The 25,760-nt window shown below is 39.5% G+C and overlaps 1 protein-coding gene across 2 annotated transcripts in view; it reads left to right on the top strand.

The window, feature by feature from the left end:
- The window catches only part of LOC126162569 (exocyst complex component 7), a 113,466-nt gene that overhangs the window by 74,728 nt on the left and 12,978 nt on the right, over positions 1-25,760 (top strand). For both annotated transcript variants that reach the window (XM_049919160.1, XM_049919159.1), the window contains exons 9-10: positions 1,607-1,786; positions 18,315-18,549. In XM_049919160.1, the coding sequence (XP_049775117.1) occupies positions 1,607-1,786; positions 18,315-18,549 (415 nt within the window). The remainder of the gene's footprint in view (positions 1-1,606; positions 1,787-18,314; positions 18,550-25,760) is intronic.

Raw genomic sequence — 25,760 nt, 5'->3', positions numbered from 1 at the left:
AGTAGTAAGGCACATGTGTAGGAATTGATCTAGTAGTAAGGCACATGTGTAGGAATTGTTCTCAAAGCCATTAAGAATGTCTGTTACAAGAGTCGATACTGCATTTACTGTAGGAAAACCTGGCCTAAATCCAAAGAGTGACGAGGAGATAAGATTATGATCATCAAAATAGTTGCAAAGTTGAATTAATACAACTTCCTATTACCTTGGATATTATAGGTATGAGAGATATTGGGCGATAACTTTCAGGTTTTTTTCCCCTTTTTTATAAATAGGGACAACAATAGTAGCCTTCAAGACCTCAGGAAATTTTCCAGTTTTAAAGGTATTACTGATCAGAAAGGTAAGAGGGGCAACAATTATGTCAATTATTTGTTTCAGGATGTTGTTTGAGATACCATACAGATCTTCACTGTAAGATGGTTGTAGGTTTGTGACCACTTTGTGTACAATTTGGCAGGTAACCTGCTTTCATTTAAAGGATACGTTATTGTCAGGTATGTTATGGAAAAAGCTTCCAGATGTTGCATCATTTGGTGCAGAGGTAGGAGCAGCTTCATACTTAGTGCTGTTTTCAAAGAATTCTTTCAATTTATCTGGCAATATTGGTATTCTTGTATGTTTTTATGTTTTCCTGTTATTGTGTTGATTACCTTCCAAGCTACTTTGCATTTGTTGCTTGGAATTTTCTATTGGCTCTTTGCTTTGCTGTCTGTATTTCCGTTCTGTACCTCTTCCTGGCTTCTTTGTACCTCTGTTTCCAGTCTAGATTACCAGTTTTAGCCATTTTATGTAGGGCAATAAGAGTTTTTCTCTGGCCATGCAGGTTAGGAATGAACCAATTGTTCCACTTTTTCTTGTTTGTTAGACCATGTGTTTTCACCTTTTCAGTTACTTGTGGGCAGCAGCTTTGAACTAAGCTCATTAGTATGGTAATAAATATGTTAAAAGCATTGCCATTGCTATCACAGTTATATACTCTATCCCACTCAAGTTCTGAGAATTTTTCTCTTAGCTGTGTGATGTTGGCTGGATATAACAGTCTGATCCTCTTAATGTGTTTAGGTTGCTGAATAGGGTATGTTTCACGGTTGACCATTTGTTTATGATTGACTGTACATTTAGATGCAAAATTAAAATTCTGTTGTCAGCAAGGATAGGCAAAGAATTTGATACTTCTGTATTTACAGTTTTTATGGCACTGACTGGGGCATAATAGTTCATAAAAACATTATAGAAATATGACTGGCTATAGAAAGAAGAAAAGAGCTGAAACCTAGATCCAGCATATAGCTTACATCTCTCAAAGACCACTAAGGAGGTTGTAGAATGTAGCAGGTTTGGTCCTCATGTACAAAGACACCTTTGGGTAATGTAATTATATCATTTCGTGTTACTTTATGACTACAGAAGAAAACTGTATTGTGTCATGATATTGCTGTTGGTGGAAGAATGCAAGCATGTTTCTTAAAACCACTATAAGGCTGTAATTGCTCTCGAGAAATTAAATGACATTATATTGTTTCTCTTATTTCCAATGATAAAGATTATAATTTACATAAATAATTTCTTATTTATATGTCACTCAATCACTATTTAATTTCAGAGCATAGCAGCAAGGGCAAAACGTTGCATCAGCCGACATGATTTCGCAGCAGTCCTGGTTGTTTTCCCTATCTTGAAGCATCTACTGACCCTGAGGCCAGAGTTTGAGCGAACTATGGAAGGCTGTGACCAGAATGTCCGTGCCAAGTTTTCCTCAATTCTGCGAATGTTACATACAACTGTAAGTATGCCTGTCACTTGTTAAATTTGATGTTTTTGTTACCAAATGAGATTTAGAACAGATACTGATTAATAGAAATTTTATTCTTGGATATGATAACATTGTCCTCTATACTTGCCATACATTGAAAAACTGCACGATCTAATAAAATGCCATGAATTGAAAAAATGGTAGCAATGATTTTGCGTAGTGATCATGCACAGGAAACTGCGTATAAAATTACTACCTAACAAATTGAGTGCTGAATGTCTGTTTTTTTTTCCCTCCTCTAAAGTGCACCTGTGTTTCTGTAGTATATTCTGAAATTATATTACCTTCTTGAGTTTGTGTGTATTTATCAGTTCCTCAGCTGAATTAGACTATCCTTATTGGTATATTAGAAACATGGAGTTTGGCTTATGTACAAATAGCATTCATGTAAAAACAACTTTACAGTTGCTAATGCTAGAAGTACAAAAATGCATCTGTTATGCTAAAATATAACCACCATCAATGTAAGAATTGGTTTGAAAATTTCCTGCGGCAGCCAGTTTTCATGTGCTGATTTGCTACAGTACACTATAAATTGTGGACTAAATAATTATAGACTAAAATTCTTCCATTTCTCTTCAAATGCAAGCTGAAAATCACACTAAATTATGCAGGTTCTCTTTGAAATTGAGTCTTAACTCACACTACAATTATGCCATTTCTCTTCAAATGCATGCTGGTATGAAAATATTAATGTTTGTAGCACTCTCTCTGTGCTATAAGTCAACTCAGACATGGGACACAGCTGTCTGTTTTTGACTGTGCATCCTCTTATGTCACATCATCTCTTACATCACCATGAGTACGACATTGCTCACGGCACCAGGTTGATATTTTTCTTTGGAATTGTGTGAAGTATTAGTTGGTGAATGACGCAACCAGCCATAAATGCTTTTTAAATGTTTTATTTTAGTACCATAACCAGTTTTGGGTTACCATGGCCTTCTTTATATGATTAATATTTTTTGTTAGGTAAATGTTCTAAAACTTGATGTATGTATTCGTGAATTCCACCACAGCACACATACTGTAAATAAATTACTGTGGCACACTTCATAATATTATTCTTAAAATGCGTGTTGAGCATCGCACTTGTGTTATACACTTGATGTTTTTGTTTAAATTAAGCAAAGATGCTAGGATATCATTCATTAAATACTGACCAAGGGCGTAAACAGAGCAAAGATGATGATGTGGAATGTGCAAATTGCAACATGTTAATAACAGAAAAATGTTTGCACATTAAGCATAATCTCATTATTAAAAGACAGTAGGATAAACTGTTTTTACTAGATTTTTGTACTGTCAGTGGAAATTATTGATGAAATACTTCATAGCCAACGGACTTCATATTGTAAAGTAGACATATAATAGAAGGAAACATTCCACGAAGGAAAAATATACCTAAAAACAAAGATGATGTGACTTACCAAATGAAAGTGCTGGCAGGTCAACAGACACACAAACGAACACAAACATACACACAAAAGCCAAGCTTTCGCAACAAACTGTTGCCTCATCAGGAAAGAGGGAAGGAGAGGGAAAGACGAAAGGATGTGGGTTTTAAGGGAGAGGGTAAGGAGTCATTCCAGTCCCGGGAGCGGTAAGGTAAGTCTTGCCGCTCCCGGGACTGGAATGACTCCTTACCCTCTCCCTTAAAACCCACATCCTTTCGTCTTTCCCTCTCCTTCCCTCTTTCCTGATGAGGCAACAGTTTGTTGCGAAAGCTTGGATTTTGTGTGTATGTTTGTGTTCGTTTGTGTGTCTGTTGACCTGCCAGCACTTTCATTTGGTAAGTCACATCATCTTTGTTTTTAGGTATATAAAGTAGACATATATGTATATATAGACACACATTTAATATATACAGATATTTGATTATCACTACAATTCATAAATTAACTGCAGGAAATATAAAATGAAAAAAAATATACTGGTGTCTTAAATTCCCAAAAAACCTTGTAAATTCCTGATTTTTCTAGGCCCAGCTTGGTCGTTTCAGTGCTGTGGAAAATGTTATGTTGCACAGCATTATTGGTGCAGTCACACCACTGCAGTTTAAGATACTAATATATAACTGTATAAATATAAAGAACCATGACGAACAAATTTGTTACCCTCATCCCAGCCTCCAACTTATTAATTATGTATTTCCTGCAATTAACTTATGAACTGTGGTGATAATCAAATATCTGTATATATAAATGTGTGTATGTAAAAGTCTACTTTATGCACATATACAGACACAAGCAGACATATATAAAGGCAAAGAGTTTGGCCAGAGATGTCAGTCGAGGTGGAAGTACAGAGGCAAAGATGTTGTTGAATGACAGGTGAGGTATGAGCAGCGGCAACTTGAAATTAGCGGAGTTTGAGGCCTGGTGGGTAACGGGAAAAGAGGATATATTGAAGGGCAAGTTCCCATCTCCGGAGTTCTGATAGGTTGGTGTTAGTGGGAAGTATCCAGATAACCCAGACGGTGTAACACTGTGCCAAGATGTGCTGGCAGTGCACCAAGCATGTTTAGCCACAGAGTGATCCTCATTACCAACAAACACTGTCTGCCTGTGTCCGTTCATGCGAATGGACAGTTTGTTGCTGGTCATTCCCACTTAGAAAGCTTTACGGTGTAGGCAGGTCAGTTGGTAAATCACGTGGGTGCTTTCACACATGGCTCTGCCTTTGATTGTGTACACCTTCCAGGTTACAGGACTGGAGTAGGTGGTGGTGGGAGGGTGCGTGGGACAGGTTTTACACTGGGGGCGGTTACAAGGGTAGGAGCCAGAGGGTAGGGAAGGTGGTTTGGGGATTTCATAGGTATGAACCAAGAGGTTACAGAGGTTAGGTGGATGGTGGAAAGACACTATTGGTGGAGTGGGGAGGATTTCATGAAGGATGAATCTCATTTCAGGGCAGGATTTGAGAAAGTCGTATCCCTGCTGGAGAGCCACATTCAGAGTCTGATCCAGTCCCGGAAAGTATCCTGTCACAAGTGGGGCACTTTTGGGGTTCTTCTGTGGGAGGTTCTGGGTTTGAGGGGATGAGGAAGTGGCTCTGGTTATTTGCTTCTGTACCAGGTCGGGAGGGTAGTTGTGGGATGCGAAAGCTGTTTTCAGGTTGTTGGTGTAATGGTTCAGGGATTCAGGACTGGAGCAGATTCGTTTGCCACAAAGACCTAGGCTGTAGAGAACGGACTGTTTGATATGGAATGGGTGGCAGCTGTCATAATGGAGGTACTGTTGCTTGTTGGTGGGTTTGATGTGGACGGATACGTGAAGCTGGCCATTGGACAGATGGAGGTCAATGTCAAGGAAAGTGGCATGGGATTTGGAGTAGGACCAGGTGAATCTGATGGAATCAAAGGAGTTGAGGTTGGAGAGGAAATTCTGGAGTTCTTCTTCACTGTGAGTCCAGATCATGAAGATGTCATCAATAAATCTGTACAAAACTTTGGGTTGGCAGGCCTGGGTAACCAAGAAGGCTTCCTCTAAGCGATCCATAAATAGGTTGGCATACGAGGGGGCCATCCTGGTACCCATGGCCGTTCACTTTAATTGTTGGTATGTCTGGCCTTCGAAAGTGAAGTTGTGAGTCAGGATGAAGCTGGCTAAGGTAATGAGGAAAGAGGTTTTAGGTAGGGTGGCAGGTGTTCGGCGTGAAAGGAAGTGCTCCATTGCAGCGAGGCCCTGGACGTGCGGAATATTTGTGTATAAGTAAGTGGCATCAATGGTTACAAGGATGGTTTCTGGGGGTAACAGATTGGGTAAGGATTCCAGGCGTTCGAGAAAGTGGTTGGTGTCTTTGATGAAGGATGGGAGACTGCATGTAATGGGTTGAAGGTGTTGATCTACGTAGGCAGAGATACGTTCTGTGAGGGCTTGGTAACCAGCTACAATGGGGCGGTCGGGATGATTGAGTTTGTGAATTTTAGGAAGTAGGTAGAAGGTAGGGGTGCGGGGTGTCGGTGGGGTCAGAAGGTTGATGGAGTCAGGTGAAAGGTTTTTTAGGGGGCTTAAGGTTCTGAGGATTTCTTGAAGCTCCGCCTGGACATCAGGAATGGGATTACCTTGGCAAACTTTGTATGTAGTGTTGTCTGACGCAGTCCCTCAGCCACATACTCCTGACGATCAAGTACCACAGTCGTGGAACCCTTGTCCACCAGAAGAATGACGATGGATCGGTCAGCCTTCAGATCACGGATAGCCTGGGCTTCAGCTGTGGTGATGTTGGGAGTAGGATTAAGGTTTTCAAGAAGGATTGAGAGGCAATGCTGGAAGTGAGAAATTCCTGGAAGGTTTGGAGAGGGTGATTTTGAGGAAGAGGAGGTGGGTCCCGCTGTGACGGAGGATGGAACTGTTCCAGGCAGGCCTCAATTTGGATATTGTCTTGGGGAGTTGGATCATTGGAAGTGGGATTAGGATTATTTTTCTTCGTAGCGAAGTGATATTTCCAGCAGAGAGTATGAGTGTAGGACAGTAAATCTTTGACGAGGGCTGTTTGGTTGAATCTGGGAGTAGGGCTGAAGGTGGGGCCTTTGAAAAGGACATAGGTTCGGATTGGGAGAGAGGTTTGGGGGAAAGGTTAACTACTGAATTAAGGTGTTGTGGTTCCAGATTGTGTTGATTAGAATTTTGAGGTTTTGGGGGGAGTGGAGCTGGAAGTGGGAGATTGAGTAGATGGGAGAGACTGGGTCTGTGTGCAATGAGAGGAGGTTGAGGTTTGCTGGAAAGGTTGTGGAGGGTGAGTGAGTTGCCTTTCCGGAGGTGGGAAACCAGGAGATTGGGTAGTTTTTTGAGGTGGAGGGTGGCATGCTGTTCTAATTTGCGGTTGGCCTGTGGGAGGATGCTCTGAACAGCTGGTGTGGATGTGGGAGAAGAAAGATTGAGGACTTTTATTTAGGATGGGAGTTGACAGGTGTGTTCATTGGCTGAGTTGATGTGTAAGTGAAGGATTAGGCGGGTGAGGGCTATGGATTGTTCAGTTTGGAACTGGTATAGGGACTGATGGAAAGAAGGGTTACAGCCAGAGATGGGAACTTTAAGTTTGAGGCCTTTGGGGGTAATGCCAAATGTCAGACAAGCCTGAGTAAATAAAATATAGGAGCGTAATCTGGCTAGAGCGAAGGCATGTTTGCGGAGGAAATGTAAATAAAACTTAATGGGATCTTTGTGGGGATGTTGTGAGGGTGACATGGTATTAATGAAACAGCTAATACCTAATACAGTGACACAAAATAGTCAAGTATTCGTGTGCAGTGTGGAGCAGACCACATACTGTTGATCAAAACATGGAGTATCAGGAAATTTACAGCTCCTCCCTCATTTTTTTTCTCGAGTTCTTCAATGTTGTGAGATTAGTGTCCTTTCATACCCCTTTTCATGCATGAAATAAGAAAAAGTTGGACGGGGCCAGGTCAAGTGAGTAAGGTGCGTAGGGCAGCGGAACCATGCCATTTTTAGCCAAAAACTGTCTAACAGAGATGGCTGTGTGTGCAGGTGCATTGGCATGATAGAAGAACCAGTCTCCTGTCTGCCACAAATAGTCTTTTTTGACTGCACAATCTTCATACAACTTCCAAATAAAAGGTTTCATTGACGGTGTGATGTGGGAAACCAACTCTGATTGAACTACGTCCTTGGCATCAAAAAAGCAAATCAGCATTGTTTTGATGTTTGATTTGACTTGACATCATTTTTTTGGATGGGGTGACAATGACGTCTTCCACTGCTGCTTTGTTTATGAGTCATAACCATAGCACCATGACTCATCACCAGTAATGACCTTTGACAGAAAATCTGGATCAGTTGCAAGCTGTTGTTTCAATGGATGACATGTTTCAACTTGACATTCCTTTTGACTGTCAGTTAGAACCTGAGGAACAAATTTGGTAGCAACCTTTTTCATCCCAAACCTTTCGTTAAAACTCACTGAACTTTGCTCCAAGATAATCCACTATTCTCTGACAGTTGATCAGTTGTCTGTCAACAGTATGTGAGCACAAACTCTCGAATTTTTTCAACATTTTCATCAATTTGGGCTGTTGATGGACGTGCAGAACAAGGTTTGTCATAAATCAACATGTCGCCATTTTTAAATTGAGCAGATTGACTTGTACACTTAAGTTTTTCCCATAGTGTCATCTTGTTAAGCTGTTTTCAACAATAAAATAGTTTCAGCAGCATTTTTACCAAATGGAAAACAAAATTTCACAGCTGCACGTTGTTCATTTAAACTTGGCATAAAAAACAATGAAACAAGAACAAAGCACTGCTAGCAAAAACAATCACTGCAGACGTGAACAAGTCGACAACACAGGCGGCACTGAACTGCCAATGTGTTGTACTATACACGCCAAGTGGCAGAAATGATACTACGCAAGCTCCGACCATGGCAGTGTTTTTCCGGTATTTTTTGGGTACCCCCTCATAATATTAATACATTCAGTTTAGTTATGATTACTGCCCTTGTAAGTCAGATGGCTATAATACACTGATTGATGGTACACAGAGCTAGTACTATATGAGGAAATTTAGTATGAAAGACTAAACTAGATCTTTGGAGGAAAAAGTGAAATTTAGAGAATCTGATAGATCTACTTCAAATGTAAATGTAGCAATAGAGGGTTGTGGGAAAAGACTCACCGATTTGGCTTACGTAATACTGAAAATTCTGAAATCTTGCAATTTATTTTGGTCAGATTCTTAATTTCCAGAACCAATCTATACACTTGAATATTCAAACACTTGTGAAAATCTAGATGATGATTTATCTCCAACTATCAAAGAAATTGAAGTTGATAAAACCTTATAAAGCTAGTGGAGAAGACTCTACTACAGCAGAACTTTTCAAGTTGGTACAGACCCAAAGATAAAAAAAAGAACTAAAATTAGTCTTTGAAAAAACATGGAAAACGGAAAAACTCCCAAGAGAGTTAAGGTGACCCTGATACATCCTATACATAAGAAACGCAATCATCAAAATGTCAACAACTGCAGAGAAATTTCTTTGCAACTATAACATATTTTCCAGGATTATACTAAAAAGAGTAGAAATAACACTGGATAGGTGCTTTTAGGAAGGGCAGATCATATTCTGAACAAATATTTAATCTGAAGTCAATCCTTTGCCACTGATTAGTGAATTCAAAATATGTTTGTTGATTTCCAAAAGGCCATTGATTCTGTAGAGAGAAATTGTAGATGAAATAAACTGTGTTGGTAGGAGCAGATTGATGGCCCTTTCAGAGTCCTAGATTATTTTGCCTGAGTGTGCTGTTGGAAAAGGTAAAACACACTCTAAAAGACTTATGCATAGTGTATAAGGGATTTATGAGCAGTAGTTTTCACAATGGCACAACAGATGTGTGGTTAAGGGCATTGACTGGTAATTTATTTGCTCAGGTTGGATCTCTGCTCCTGCCATACTCTTTTTTTCCATTTTATTTTATTCCTCACAGTGTTACACAATTAATTATAAAATTTAAATATATTTACTCAATTCAGTTTATATATTTGTAAAATTAATATATTTGATTTAATTACAAGTAAGTCAAAAGGTTATAGGCCACCCCATTGTAGGGAATTGGTAAAATTTTGCGTGAGCTGCCACTGAACACTACAGAAATATATTAGAAAAAGATCTACATTAGCCTGTCTCTAAACTGAGGCAGGGAGGACTTACAATCAGCACATTGTGATGTTACTGATTCGAGTAAGTAATGATACTTTTCTATCTTCACCTACAATATCAATATTTTATAATTTCATAGTGTTGTAAGAAATATCAGAGTACAGGGTGATGGTCTTAACAACCACCACCACCACCCCCATCCTTGCATCAGTCCGAGCCTATCCGTTTCTAATGACCTTGATGTTGGCAGGATGTTAAATTCTGATCTTCCTTTCTCCCTTTTGAATTTGATTCACTACATTGACCTACCCATCTAATTTTCAGTGTTCTCCTGTAGCCCACATTTCAAAAGCTTCTCTTAACTGTTTATCATCCACATTTCACTTGTGTACAAGGCTACACCCCAAACATACTTTTATAAAAGACTTCCTAACTTTTAAATTTATATTGGATGTTAGCAAATTTATCTTTTTCAGAAACTGTTTTATTGCTTTTGCCAGTCTACATTTTATATGTTCTGTACTTCGGCCATCATCACTTTCTTTGCAATCCAAACAATAAAAATAATATACTACTTTTATTATCTCATTTCCTAATCTAATTATATCAGATTCACTGACTTAATATAAATTAACCCTGTTTTCATTTTGTTATGTTTATCTCATAAATCCTCTGCAAGATCCTATACATTCTGTTTAACTCGTCTGCCAAGTCTTTTGTCTTCTTGGACAGAACATTATCATTATCACACCTCAGAGCCCTGTTACCTACAGAATTTCACTGTGTTTATTCCACTCAACATTTTCAAAAGTTTCTCTGATCTGCAAATGCTATGTTGTAAGTTCACCTTTTCTTTCCATCTGTCTTCTAAGATAAGTTATAAAGTCAGTATTACACACGTTTCTGCATATATCCTAAAGCTAAATTGATTGTGCCCTAGTGTTTCCATTAATTTATGTCAGCATTTTGGAACCATGACTTATTAAATTGATGGTGTGTACTATTCACGCCTATCAGCATTTGCCTTCTTTGAAATTGTGATTATTACATTATTCTTAAAATCTTGGGGTATTTCACGTGTCTCATATATCATGCATGCCAGGTGGGATAATTTTGTTGTTGTGTTCTCCCAAGGATATCAGTAATTCAGAGGGAATGTTGTCTATGCAAGGAGCATTGTTTTGACACAGGTCTTCAATCTCTGACTCTTCTCACAGTCTCATGTGTCCTGTCTCTTTTTTGTCCCTTTCCTCATCTCTTCTATAGTAATATCTTCACATAGGCTAGGAGTGTATTACAATAGACATCTCAGGAGAGAAGACTCTAACAGTATTGAAAAAATTCCAATGGAAAAGTGTTTGACTGCACACCTGAAAATTTTGAGCACAAACAGTGGTAATATTTTAACACTAAAGAACCATTCAGTTGTTGTGTAAAAGTGGTTGGACTTTGTAGAACAAAATTGTAGAATTGTGGTAAGATTCAAGAAAATGCAGTTTCATTATTCAGTTGATGTGCTAGAGCAGTTAGCAAGCTGAAAAGGCTTTCATCTAATCAGAGTTCTTTTGGTGACTGAGGAAGAAGTTACTGTAAAAGAAATTTGATTTTTGGTATACACATGAGCCTGCCCAATGCCAGTAGAGGAGGAAAAACAATGATTAATCAGAGGTACTTTTGCACCTAGTAAACCCAGTGAGCTTTTTCAGTTAGAGCCTATAGAAAAGTACGAGGACATGAAGACTATTTTCCACAGATTATACAAGTGGGCGAGAATTGATTTACTCAACTTGAGAACTTCAGTGACTTGTGAATATCTTTTTAAAAAGCAGGAGCCACTATTCTCAAAGAGAGAAAGCCACAGTCACAAAAGAGAGAAGTTTGCCTTGTGACACACATCTGGTGTAGCTAATATGTTTAGCATATTTCAAGCAGACATAAAATAATGGAAAGTCCAGGTGGGAATTTCAACAGTTATGGAAAGGATAGATTGTTCACCTTCAAGACAGGCACAACAAAAAGACTGTTACACATTAAGCTTTCAGCCTAAGCCTTTATCAGAAAAGAGAAACACATTCACACAAGTCAGCACACATCTCACACACGACTGCTATACCATTATCTCTGGCTAATCAGGCACGCCTGAAGTTCGCAACGTGTAACAGTCTTGTCGTTGTCTGTCTACAATTCAACATGTCATCTTTCAGTGAGTAGCAGTCAATCCTTTCTATAATTGTTTCAAGTAGATATGACTGATACACTCTGAAAACAAGTTCACTTGTAATAATAGTATGAAATTTACATCGAGGCCTATATTTTGGTTTGTGTCTTAAATGTTTGTCCTTTACTGTTATGTTTGTAGTTGATTTTATACACTAGTTGACTCATGCAAATATAGCTTAATTTCTGTATTTCACCTTAATTTCAAAATAGGTCTTTTTGTCCTAAAGGAAAGGTTTTAATAATGGCACATATATGTAGCACAAAGTTTATGTTAAGGCGTGTAATTTTGTTGTCTACTGCTAACCTGTGTTAGCTGGTGGCTACAGTTGACACATAAACAAAAAGAAAACTAATGTAATGGTGTGTGCAATAAGCAGACATTCTGGAAGATTAAATATTAAATTTGGACACAAGAAACACAAGATGATAAGGCTGAAATTTGGTGCGTCGAAAGTGGAACTGATAAAGAAGTAAGATGTAAAGACTCGAGAATTGCACAAGGCTACAGGTCGTTCTATAAAAAGCAACAATGTCTAACATATAAAAATATAAACATTGAGACCAGAAAAAGATTACTGAAAAGATCTTTAGAGCACAGTTACGAGGGTCTAAAATGTGGACGAAGGGAAAGACAGAAATGAAATGATTCAAGGTGTAGAAGTGTGATGTTACAGTGTGCCGTTGAGGATCGCGGAATGAAATTGTCCTCCAACGAATCATTTAGGAAAAATACCTGGTAAAAAACATGCTGAATAGGTGTGTGTGTGTGTGTGTGTGTGTGTGTGTGTGTGTGAGAGAGAGAGAGAGAGAGAGAGAGAGAGAGAGAGAGAGAACATAATGCAGACTGCCAGTGTGTGGGATGTTTGTAATAGTAACAGTTGTGTGTAGTGTGACTTTTAAATCATGGCATATATTTTTGTTTATGTTTGGCATATTTGTCCTCGAATCACTGAGCAACATTGGCCTTCCTATTTTCTGACATTAAGACAGAAGGTGGAACTGGTCTGAAAATACTTGATAGTAATACAAAATCAAGATACTGGCTGCAACATTGTCCATGGTCGTGTAAGCTAGTAATATGTATTTCTTTGAGTAATCTGACAGAAGGTAAAAGTTAATCATAAGAAAAACTTGAGTATGGCTCAGAACTGTGTGTTGTATCAATCTGAACTGAAAGCTGTCAGTGTACTTTCTATGATTGGATGTGTTATATTTTCAAATGATGCTTTATTTGACCTTAAACTACTGTGCAATAACAGAACTGCCATTTCCAGCATGAGAAGTAAAATGTTTATTCATAAAGAATGCAAGAAGGAAACTGTCAGTTTCTAGCCCTGAAGTTCTTGGTGTTTCTTCCTTTTAAAATTTACATAAAACAATATGGTTTCATTGAAGTAATTAATAAATCAACTGAAGTAGTATCTGGAATAGAATATCTTGTCCAAAATGATGACAGATTTCTTCTCTTGCTTATTAATTCCTTTCCCATCTTTATTAAATTGTATGTCATTTTCTCAATAATCCCTACACCGTGAACTCCTCCTCAATGCTTACTCTCATTGTATTTTTATGAATTTGATTAATTAATATTCAAACATTGTTAAACTTTGGTTTCAATTGCTCTTCTTCTGTGTATTCTATAATTGTTGCTGTAAGTGAAACAACTGTATTATATGTGAAGTGAATAATATCTAATACATTGAGAAGATCAAAAAATAAATCAAATATGCATATTATGCTAACCAAGCATGTGAGAAGAGTACACTCAACATTTAAACAGTTTAATGATGACACAACTTCTTGATACAGCCCATGCATTTACACGTGAGAGTCCAAAACAGCACAGCCAAAAACTAAGTCCAAGAGTATTGCAAAATTCATTTAACAAGAGCAGAGTACTAGTAATGATTATAACTATGCAAGCAAAAGTTAATTAAGTGGTATTTGCTCCAGGTTATATGTGCACAGTTGGTGTCTCAATGAAAGTCTCAGTGAAAGGTGGTAACTGCTGGGTTGTGCAGGCCTTAGTGAGAGCCCATCCCTGGGTTGGTGGTGCCACCTGCTGTAGTCAGCCCTGTACTGAGCCTAGTGAAGGCACGGGCAAGCTGGTAGCAGTTGCTTGTGTGCGTACCCCATGGCAGTGGATGTGGCATCAAGTGCTGGTTTGCTGGTTCCCAGATCAGTAATGACCACTCAGTTGGTCCTTACTCTGCATGGTAGAAAATGACCAGCTGGTTTGGTGACAGTTGCAGAGGCACTGGCCAGTGAAGAGATGTAATATGGGTGTGTCACCACAGTCCTCCTCCCTTGGGGAGGTGACTATTAGTCAGCAGCTGTGAGACTACCATGCTGTGTACTGCTGAGTTTCCCCCACATCCAGGGTGTCGGGATCTGCTCCGACAAGGGAATGGTCCACATCAGAAATTATTTTGTTCTACAGTTTTCTGAAAAATGCTTTACACTCTCGCAAAAATTTCTTTATCTGGAGAGGTGGACTGACACTATTCATTCCAGGGGGAATCCAAATTATATCAACAGTCTTTTTATCATTTTCCTAAGGACAGAGGTGTCATTATGTCCAGACCAAGAATCCAACAAAAGCAGTGATCTATTTCCTGCAACTGAAAAGATTTTTCGGATGTAATATTGAAAATTATACTGTCCCATTTTCACAGATTTTGCCATGTTGATTACAAGTGTGTTGTATACAAATGTGTCATAGAAAATATCAACTACACATGTGACTCTGCCTTTTTTCATTTGAAATGATAAAGTGTGGTTTGCATAAAATCTGACTGATCAGCTTTATACACAGCATTTTAGGGGCTAGCAAGATGCTTTGTCTTTACATGAGCTTCTAATTTCTCTGTAGTATTACCTATTAATAACATGTCCTGTACATGTTTGCTTGAAGTAAACTTCATAATTTCGTAACTTCCTTTTCCATATAATTTTGTGAATCCAGTTAACAAGGTTGAAGAAACATGGAAATCACTAATGTTCATCTCATTTGCAGTTCAGAGCTCCCAGTCTTGTAGATCTCCCTCGGTAACAGTGCATTGACTCTCATGTGCAGTTTGAAATCTTTTAAGTTTTTCTTTCACAATTTTGCGAGTTGCATGTTTGTGCATCTTCATGACAATCTTTCTTCTGTGTAAACAATTCACGTTCAAATTTTATGAAATGAAGTCAGTTTGCACACTGCTTAGTCTTAAGGGTTTTCTCCTTCCTTCACTCATTTCGACTGCATGCAATGTAATTCAAATGTCATATTTGCAAGGTTCATCATTGTTCAAACCACAGTTCATGCAACTGAGTTACTTAATGTTTCTTCTAAAGTTTCCACAGTTTCTAGTGAAATGCCAACATCATTTGAATGAGTGACCAGGAAATTAACCAATAAAAATGACATACGTAGATGTGCAAGTGAAGTAACTGATTTAGTTGTTCAGGGCACCCCCACAGGCCACTTGTTGGAAAACATGGTCAGCACCAATGGCATTGGCGATGCATGAGCATGTAATTAGGAAGGCATGTAATGCTTATTGACCATCCACATCTAGATAAAAACGGAGAATTCTGTCTTGGTTGAAGCTTGCATCCGGACCCATCAGATCATCAGATATGGAATCTATATTGACATGCTGTGCTGTTTTTCAAAATTGAATTTTGCAATTTTAGTGGCTGAGAAATGGGGCCTAACATTGTAGATCTGTGGGCTGTTTTATCCAGAAACTGCACAGAAGGGCTAAATAATGAAATTAGCAGTTTGTGGTCAGTGATGAGGTGACATTTCATGCCACATTAAGAAAACATGAAAATTTTGTTACATATATTATGGCTAAGGCCTCCTTTTCTATTTGCAGATAGTTTGACTCTGCAGTGTGTAGCATTTTAGAGGTGAATGCTGTCAGCTGCTGCAAACCATCTGAATTTCAGAGGACGAATACTGCTCCAAGCCCATATTGCAATGCATCACTAGCTACTGCCAGCCGTTTCTGTGGTTTATAGGTGGCCAGGCATGGAGCTGAACGGAGACTGTTTGTTTATCAAGGTTTGCAATGGGTGTTCACACCAGATGACCAGACAAATAACATACCTTTTTTATCTAACTGACGTAATGGATATGCAATTTTAGCTGCATGTGGAATGAATTTTTTATAGTAAGTAATTTTGACCATAACAGGCTGGAGTTCCTTTATATTTGAGGGCTGTGGTAGTGCATTGATAGCTGTGATGTAGCTGTCCATTGGCTGAATTCCGAATGGAGCAATTACTTAATAGAGGACGGAAAAAATTTGATTTTTCTAAATTACACTTCACACTTGCATTCTAGAGAGTCTGAAAAAGATTCGTGAGGTTTGGAAATGTTCATCTATGGTTGAACACATGATCACAATACAATCCGGTACTTGATGCAACATGGAATATTTTGCGTGAGCTGCTCTAAAAATGCTGGAAAAGTGCAACGGGTGCTTGCCACGCTGAAAACTATTTCTTTGCATTTGTACGGTCCATAGGATCTGTTGACCACTAGCAGTTGTTGAGAAGCTTTACTGAGTGGAAGTTGCAAATATGCACCTGAGAGGTTCACTTCAGAAAAATACTGACACCCCCTGTCAGTTTTGCTATTCTGGATGAGGAATAGGGTATGTATCGATTACTGTTTGAGAGTTTTCTGTCACTTTGGAATTGCAGCAGACGCATAGTTTGCCATACGGTTTTTTATCACCACCAGTGGTGTTGCCCATCAGATAGACATAATTGGTTCTGTCACTCCCAGCTGTATTAATCTCTCAGGTTCGTCCTTGACTTGTTCGCATAGTGCTTATGGGATAGGTCATGCCCCAAAGAAACACAGCTATGCTGTCGGCTTTAGAGTGATTTGAGCAGTGAAATCTTTAACTGTGCTTAGACCTGGTGAAAAAAGCCAGGAAACACTTTGTGTACTTCTTCTAGTTCCATGAATGGTATTTGTTCGGATACCAGGGTTACAGAAGATTCTGCCTGCTGGGCTAATAATCTTTAAGTCCATTGGTTGTTCATGTTGCTTTGTGGCATAAACTGACATAGATATACTTATTTCCACTATGAGTCTTCACTTTTTACATTTATTGTAATAAGACCAACAATTTGGACAGTCAACGTTAGGTTTTATGAAAAATGAGGGGCAAGATGGAAGTGGTCATTGGATGGCAGATTTCACTTGAGTCCGCTGTTGATGGGGTTGTGCTGAGGTATGTTTATGTTTATGCCTCACTGCTGCTATGTACACCTTGCTTTGGTCATTGTGTACTATGAGTATGTCTGTCCAGGACTCTTAAACTGGTGGCCAGCACTCGTGACACTTCAAATGGCTGAGCAAATGTTAGAACCTCTTTGAAAATGGGGCATCAAATTGTAGTGCCTTTTGGTGAACCTCTTTTTTTGGAGCTGAACAAATTATTGCATCCCTGATCAAGGTATCTGTGTATGACTCTTTATAGCTTGTAGTGACAAGTCTGCACTTCCTACTAAGGCTCTGTAATTCTGGTTCCCAAGCACAGTCAGTGCTTAGGCTGCTTCTTAGACTGATATAACTATACTCTCGAGGATATCACATGGGAACGGCAGTGATGGTAAGTTGTTAGTAAGTGACACATTTCATCGAATGATAGTGATGTGGGTTCCAAAGTGGAGCTGACTTACATAATAGGTGATACATGTGGTGGTTTAATTCACAGCTGGAGAAGAACTTCTATGGAACCATCATCTGTTGAACTTGAATGCTGCGAAGTGATGTCGTGTCCTCTTTTCGTGTTCCTCCCAGTGTTTGGCAGATCTGTCATATACTGGAAATTGTGAAAGACGGGCTGCTTTTACTGTTTGGTTAGTAGTCCTAACAGCACCTTTTTCAACATTACTTGTTTTCTTGCTGCTGTTTTTCAAAGCATTGTTGGCCCTTCAATTGCTGTTTGAGCTGGTCTTGGAGTACAACCTCCAACAAAGCACTTGAGACCCAAGATAGTACAGAAATCTTTGTCACCACTTGTGTCAAACCAAACAAAGAGTAAGCCCAACACTTAAATGGTTTAATGACAACACAAACTTCATGTTACAACCCAGGCAGCATTTACATTTATAAGTCTGAAGTAGCATAGCTAAAACAGTACAGGAATATAGCAAAGTTCAGTTCACGAGAGCAGAGTAATGACATTATGGCAATGCTGGTAGGCACTGGCGTGCGCAGGCTTTAGCAAAGTCCCATCCCTTGTTCATCGACAGCCAGCCCCCTACTGAGCATAGCAAAGGTGCAGGAGAGCTGGTGTCTTGCTTGGGTGCCCTGCGGAAGTGGAGGCAGAATTCAGTTGTGGTCTGGTGGCTTCCGGACCAGTGTTGTCAACTTGATTGGTCATTAATTCATACAGAAGACCAGTTGATTTAGTGTTGGTAGCAGAGGCACTGGCCAAGGAAGGGTGGTAACATGGATGTGTAACCACACGTGGTTATGTGTACATTCTCATATGAGGATCAACTAATAGACATACTGAAACTATGGTAACAGTGAAATTGAACAGATGTTATGTCATGCACATTTCTGAATGTATATTGATGATTCCTAGCAAATAAAAATTTTAATTATACAAAATCAACTGGAAATATGTTTCAGGGTGCTAAAGCTTTGGAAAACTTCATAGAGAGTGTAAGGACAGAGCCAAGCACTCAGTTGCCAAAGGATGGTACTGTTCATGAATTAACAAGCAATGTACTTGTATTTTTGGAGCAACTGTTGGACTATGTTGATACAATTGGTGGTGTTCTGGGTGAAGATCCAGCATATAATACATCTGTGGCAAGTCATGGCAAGGTAGATCGAAACAAAGCACTCGTCGGAATTTACATTCGTAAGTATTTTCACGTTTTAGAAGAAGTATATACAGGTACAGTCTTAATGAATTTATAAAATCTTTCTAAGTAGTGGAGATAAGTATAACCTGATAAAATTTTTGTTACTTGATGCTTCATACAGCTCCTCTCATCAAAGGTTTCAGCATGACATGAGGAACAATCCACTGCAGCTGGAGCACAATCAGAAAGTGCCATTGTACTTGCAATGTTTAAGTAGCGTGTTGTTCACAAGTAATCCACTATTGAGCACATTTGACAGTCCACTATACTGTTTCTGGCAACAGTAGGTTAAACCATTTTCTGTTGGTGGAGGAGGAGGATTTCCCTACAGATGTTACATTTAAAAAGCAGATTCCCAGTTCTTTAGTAACTCAGAGGTAATAAAGATTACATAAAGGCACAGCTGGCAACTGATGTGGTATTGCTGTAAAGCCATGTGGCAAATGTCAACTTTTAATCAGTGTGTACACAGATACACACATTTAACAAAGTCATGTTCAGATGAATGCAATATATTTATATTCCATATATACTACAGTGTCTATAGTATATCTAAAAACAAAGATGATGTAACTTACCAAACGAAAGTGTTGGTATGTTGTTAGACACACAAACAAACACAAACACACACACAAAATTCGAGCTTTCGCAACCTAAGGTTGCTTCATCAGGAAAGAGGGAAGAAGAGGGAAAGAGGAAAGGATGTGGGTTTTAAGGGAGAGGGTAAGGAGTCATTCCAATCCCGGGAGCGGAAAGACTTACCTTAGGGGGAGAAAAGGACACATATCCATCCGCACATATACAGACACAAGCAGACATATGTAAAGGCAAAGAGTTTGGGCAGAGATGTCAGTCGAGGCAGAAGTACAAAGGCAAAGATGTTGATGAATGAAAATGTCTTGCTGAGTGCGACGAAAACGTGTTTCCGCCCACAATCAAACCTGGGACCTTCTGCGTGTTAGGCAGACGTTATAACCGCTACACCACGGAAACTGCTACGCTCTGCCCTCCACATCTGATACAACTTGTAGGACGATCGCCATTGTGGCATAAAAATCACTTTGTGGAAACGCACAATGCAGGTATTTCACATTCGTGTGCAACAATCGACAGCACTCTTGACTGCATGAATGCCATGACAAATAAGAGCTCAAGAAGTCATCGGAAACGCTCGAGGGAGAGTCCTCTGCAGCATCTGCTGCTCTGTCTTTCCTTATGAGATACCGTCGATTCGCACAATCGTTATTGCAAAAGATGTCACCAAAGGCAATCCCTTCGTTAGCGGCACGGCGCTTGGGCTCAGCTTGACTGACATCTCTGCCCAAACTCTTTGCCTTTACACATGTCTGCTTGTGTCTGTATATGTGCGGATGGGTGTGTGTGTGTGTGTGTGTGTGTGTGTGTGTGTGTGTGTGTGTGTGTTTTAAGGTAAGTCTTTCCACTCCCGGGATTGGAATGACTCCTTACCCTCTCCCTTAAAACCCACATCCTTTCGTCTTTCCCTCTCCTTCCCTCTTTCCTGATGAAGCAACCTTAGGTTGCGAAAGCTCGAATTTTGTGTGTGTGTTTGTGTTTGTTTGTGTGTCTATCAATATACCAACGCTTTCGTTTGGTAAGTTACATCATCTTTGTTTTTAGATATACTTTTCCCACGTGGAATGTTTCCCTCTATTATATTCATAACAGTGTCTATAGCGTTTTATTGATTTTTGCTGTGCTCGTCCCTTTGTTGGCTATTACTAACTTAAAACGAAAAACTGTTTGTAGTATTGCTATCATGTTAGTTCTTAATTAAAATGATAAACTCCACAGCTGCATATACATTTCAGTAAGCTTCCATTAAAGCTGTACTCTACATCTACATGGATACTCTGCAAATCACATTTAAGTGCCTGGCAGAGGGTTCATCAAACCACCTTCACAATTCTCTATTATTCCAATCTCGTATAGTGCGCGGAAAGAATGAACACCTATATCTTTCCGTACGAGCTCTGATTTCCCTTATTTTATCACGGTGATCGTTTCTCCCTATGTAGGTTGGTGTCAACAAAATATTTTCGCATTCGGAGGAGAGAGTTAGTGATTGGAATTTAATGAGAAGATTCCGTCGCAACGAAAAACGCCTTTCTTTTAATGATGTCCAATCCAAATTTTGTATCATTTCTGTGACTCTCTCTTCCATATTTCACGATAATACAAAATGTGCTGCCTTTCTTTGAACTTTTCCAATGTACTTCGCCAGTCCTACCTGGTAAGGATCCCACACCGCACAGTAGTATTCTAAAAGAGGACGGACAAGTGTATTGTAGGCAGTCTCCTTAGTAGGCCTGTTACATTTTCTAAGTTTCCTGCCAGTCTTTTGTTAGCCTTCCCCACAACATTTTCTGTGTGTTCCTTCCAATTTAAGTTGTTCGTAATTGTAATACCTAGGTATTTAGTTGAATGTATGGCCTTTAGATTAGACTGATTTATCATGTAACTGAAGTTTAATGAGTTCCTTTTAGCACTCACGTGGATGACCTCACACTTTTTGTTATTTAGGGTCAACTGCCACTTTTTGCACCATTTAGATATCTTTCCTAAATTGTTTTGCAGTTTGTTTTGATCTTCTGATGACTTTATTAGTCGATAAACAACAGCGTCATCTGCAAGCAGCTGAAGACAGCTGCTCAGATTGTCTCCCAAATCGCTTATGTAGATAAGGAACAGCAAAGGGCCTATAATACTACTGTGGGGAACGCCAGAAATCACTTCTGTTTTACTCAATGACTTTCCGTCAATTACTACGAACTGTGACCTCTCTGATAGGAAATCACAAATCCAGTCACATAACTGATACGATATTCCATAAGCACGCAATTTCACTACAAGCCACTTGGGTAGTACAGTGTCAAAAGCCTTCCGGAAATCCAGAAATACGGAATCAATCTGAAATCCCTTGTCAATAGCACTCAATACTTCATGTGAATAAAGAGCTAGTTGTGTTTCACAGGAATAATGTTTTCCAAACCCATGTTGACTGTGTGTCAATAGACCGTTTTCTTCGAGGTAATTCATAATGTTTGAACACAATGTATGTTCCAAAATCCTGCTACATATCGATGTTTATGATATGGGCCTGTAATTTAGTGGATTACTCCTACTACCTTTCTTGAACATTGGTGTGACCTCTGCAACTTTCCAGTCTTTGGGTACGGATCTTTCGTTGAGCGAACAGTTGTATATGATTGTTAAGTATAGAGCTAATGCATCAGCATACTCTAAAAGGAACCTAATTGGTTTACAGTCTGGACCAGAAGACGTGCTTTAAGTGATTTAAGTTGCTTCATTACTCCGAGAACATTTACTTCTACGTTCCTCATGTTGGCAGCTGTTCTCGATTCGAATTCTGGAATATTTAGTTCGTCTTCTTTTGTGAAGGCATTTCAGAAGGCTGTGTTTAGTAACTCTGCTTTGGCAGCACTGTCTTTGATAGTAACTCCATTGCTGTCACATAGAGAAGGCATTGATTGTTTCTTGCCGCTAACATACTTCACATTCGACCAGAATCTCTTCGGATTTTCTGCGAGGTTTCGAGACAAAGTTTCGTTGTGGAAACGGTTATAAGCATCTCGCATTGAAGTCCGCACTAAATTTCGAGCTTCTTGAAAAGATCACCATTCTTGGGGATTTTACGTCTGTTTAAATTTGGCATGTTTGTTTCGTTGTTTCTGCAACAGTGTTCTAACCCGTTTTGTGTACCAAGGAGGATCAGCTCCATCGTTTGTTAATTTATTTGGTATAAATCTCTCAATTGCTATTTCTTTGAATTTAAGCCACATCTGGTCTACACTTATATTATTTATTTGGAGTGAGTAGAGATTGTCTCGCAGGAAGGCATCAAGTGAAGTTTTACCTGCTTTTTTGAATAGGTATATTTTTCACTTATTTTTTGAGGATTTGGGGATTACAGTATTCAGTCTCGCTATGACAGCCCTGTGTTTACTAATGCCTGAATCGGTTTTGATCCTTGTTATTAACTCAGGATTATTTGTTGCTAAGAGGTCAAGTGTGTTTTCACAACCATTTACTATTCGCATGGGCTCATGAACTAACTGCTCGAAATAATTTTCAGAGAATGCATTTAGCGCAATTTCGGATGATATTTTATGTGTACCTCTGAAATTAAGAATGTATTTTCACCAACATTTCGAGGGTAAATTAAAGTCACCACTAACTATTATCGTATGAGTCAGGTACGTGTTTGAAATCAAACTCAAGTTTTCATTGAACCTTTCAGCAACTGTATCATCAGAATTGGGAGGTCGGTAAAAGGATCCAATTATAACTTTATTCCGGTTGCCAACAATGACCTCTGCCCGTACTAAGTCACAGGAAGTATCTACTTCAATTTCGCGACAAGTTAAACTACTTCTAACAGCAACAAACATGACACTGCCAACTGTGTTTAGTCTATCCTTTCGGAACACAGTTAGGTTCTTCACAAAAATTTCAGCTTAGCTTATATCCAGCTTTAGCCAGCTTTCAGTGCCTATAACGATTTGAGCTTCAGTGCTTTCTATTAGCACTTGGAGCTCTGGTACTTTCCCAACACAGCTACGACAATTTACAACTATTATACCAATGTTTCCTGTATCTACATTCTTCCTGAGTTCAGCCGGCACCTTTTGTGACTGAAGCCCTTCTTGTGTTTTGCCGAGACCCTCTAACTTAAAAAAACGCCCAGTCGACGCCACACAGCCCCTGCTATCCATGTAGCTGCCTCCTGCGTATAGTGGACACCTGACCTATTGAGCGGAACCTGAAAGCCAACCACCCTTTGGCGCAAGTCGAGGAATCTGCAGCCTACACGGTCGCAGAACTGTCTTGAGCCTCTGATTCAGACCCTCCACTCAGCTCTGCACCAGAGGTCTGCAATCGGTCTTGTCAACTATGCTGCAAATGGTCAGCTATACTTTCATCTTGCAAGCAAGACTGGCAGCCTTTACCACTTCTGTGAGCCCCTAGAAACCAGAGATGATCTCTTCTGATCCAAAGTGACACACATCATTGGTACCGATGTGAGCAACCACCTGCAGTTGGCTGCACACTGTGCTCTTCATGGCATCCAGGAGGGCCCTTTCCACATCTGAAATGACTCCACCCGGTCTGCAGACAGAGTGCACATTTGTTTTCTTACCCTTCTTGTCAGCTAAGTTCCTAAGGGTGCCCATAACGCGCCTTATGTTGGAGCTCCCAACTACCAATAATCCCACCCTCTGTGACTGCCTGGATCTTGCATGCTGAGTGGTTTCCCCTGAAACAGGACAGGCGACAGCATCTAGATCAGCAACAGTGTCAGCCACAGACAGCACCTGGAACCTGTTTGTCAGACAAACCGGGGAAGCCTTACGTGCAGCTGCCTGGGAAGTCTTTCGCCGCCTGCTTCGCCCCAGGGCGACCTCCCACTCGACCACAGGTGAGTGGTCAGCCTCGGTGTGAGCAGTAACTGTGTTGGCTACTGGTGAGGACCTATCGGATGACTCGGACGTGCTGGACATCCGTTGAATCCTCACGGCCGGCCCACAACAGTGGTGCCCACCCACTGCAGCCTCAAGCTGTGTAACCAAAGCCATCACAGCCTGAAGTTTAGAGCAAAGTGTCACCAACTCGGCTCGCATCCGTACACAACAATCGCAGTCCCTGCCCGTACTAAATACCGTGGAAAACTAAACAATGCAGATAAATGGACTATCGGCACGTGCTGCGCGACTCTACTGTAGACCCTGATGAAAACGCACGAACTGTGACTAGTAATACGTAGGTATTCAAAAACCTAACTACTGAAGGACTCCGGTGAAACTAAATAATTTGCCTGATTATATACTTGTAATATGTCACAAAATCGTTTTACTTTCCAACGCAAACGGAAATGCGAGAACATTGGCTATTAGATATTAAATTTATATGCAGAAACTCAATTAATTAAACTATTAAAGCACACAGATGATGTAATAAAATTTGCTCCTGGTCAGGAGCTCATAAATGTCTCAAAAGTGGTTACTTGCCTGTTGCTGCGTCTGTCTCAGTCGACTATTACTGTATATTCTGTGCAAGAATGAAGAATGAGATGTACTTGGTGAACCATTTTTCACTGTGATTATAGTTCAGAGGATGGCTACCAAGGCTATCCACATAAATTTACCTGGAATGGGTGTGTGGGGAGGGGGGATTGCAAGACTCTTAAAATTTCCATTTAATAAATAAGTGGGTTGGTCAGTTTCAAGATGTCATACCACAAGAACAAAATTGTATAGGTGATACAAATAACTTACTATATCCCTGAGAAATGATGGTTATCCACTAAATTTTAGAAGCATTTGAGAATTTTGCAGTAAATAAAACTTGATGCTTCACGTAGATTCTGGAGGGCGAGAATGGGGAGGAGGTGGATGTGATGGGGTGCTCCCTTTTTTTGCAGATGCCTATGGTTCAGGGACAAGTGGTGAATAGCAGTGTAAAAATTTTCGCATTGTTAACTATGTAAGCTTTCCTTCCATATCTAGTCATTCTACGTATGGTTCCAATATTTTGTGGCCATCACTTTTCTGGCTATTATAAGTTGGAAGATATGTGCAAGACATTAAATTGAAATGTTAATGCAACTCAGCACAAGCAAAGGTAAGAGTAGTATTGCAATGTGGGGCACTTGTAGAACAAGTCACAATATGCATTTGAACATACTTAAAGTTATAATGGTTACAAAGAGAACAGAAACAAAGAGGAATCCTTGGTCCTGTCTGCATTTGTATTTCACAACATTATACAAGGCTATCATAAGGTAGAAAACTTGCTTTTTTTGTGAGTACCATACTACTTAATACTTTCAGATTTCGAGTAAAACAGCATTTATGGCTATTTAAAAAATGTTAAATATATAAAGTTCAAGACATTTTGCATTCTCTGATTGAAAAAATAATGTAGAAAGTAAATTTTCTTTACAAAACAATAGTGTTTTGAGTTCTTGTGCAGTTTAAGAGGTAACTGACATTGGCATGGAGCAGTTGGAAGCATTCTGGTATGCAGAGTGGTATTTTAGGGCTGGGACATCACTAACTTATTACCTACTGACTTTGCTACTACATTGTTTCTTTTTTCCTGAACAAATTTTGCAAACTATAGTTGAATGGTCCTTCTCAGTAGCCAATTGTTTGGAGGGGAAAGTTTA

The sequence above is a fragment of the Schistocerca cancellata genome, chromosome 2 (assembly GCF_023864275.1).
Source record: "Schistocerca cancellata isolate TAMUIC-IGC-003103 chromosome 2, iqSchCanc2.1, whole genome shotgun sequence".
Lineage (NCBI taxonomy): Eukaryota > Metazoa > Arthropoda > Insecta > Orthoptera > Acrididae > Schistocerca > Schistocerca cancellata.
The sequence above is the reverse complement of the archived record's forward strand: the minus strand, read 5'-3'. Positions and strand labels throughout refer to the sequence as shown.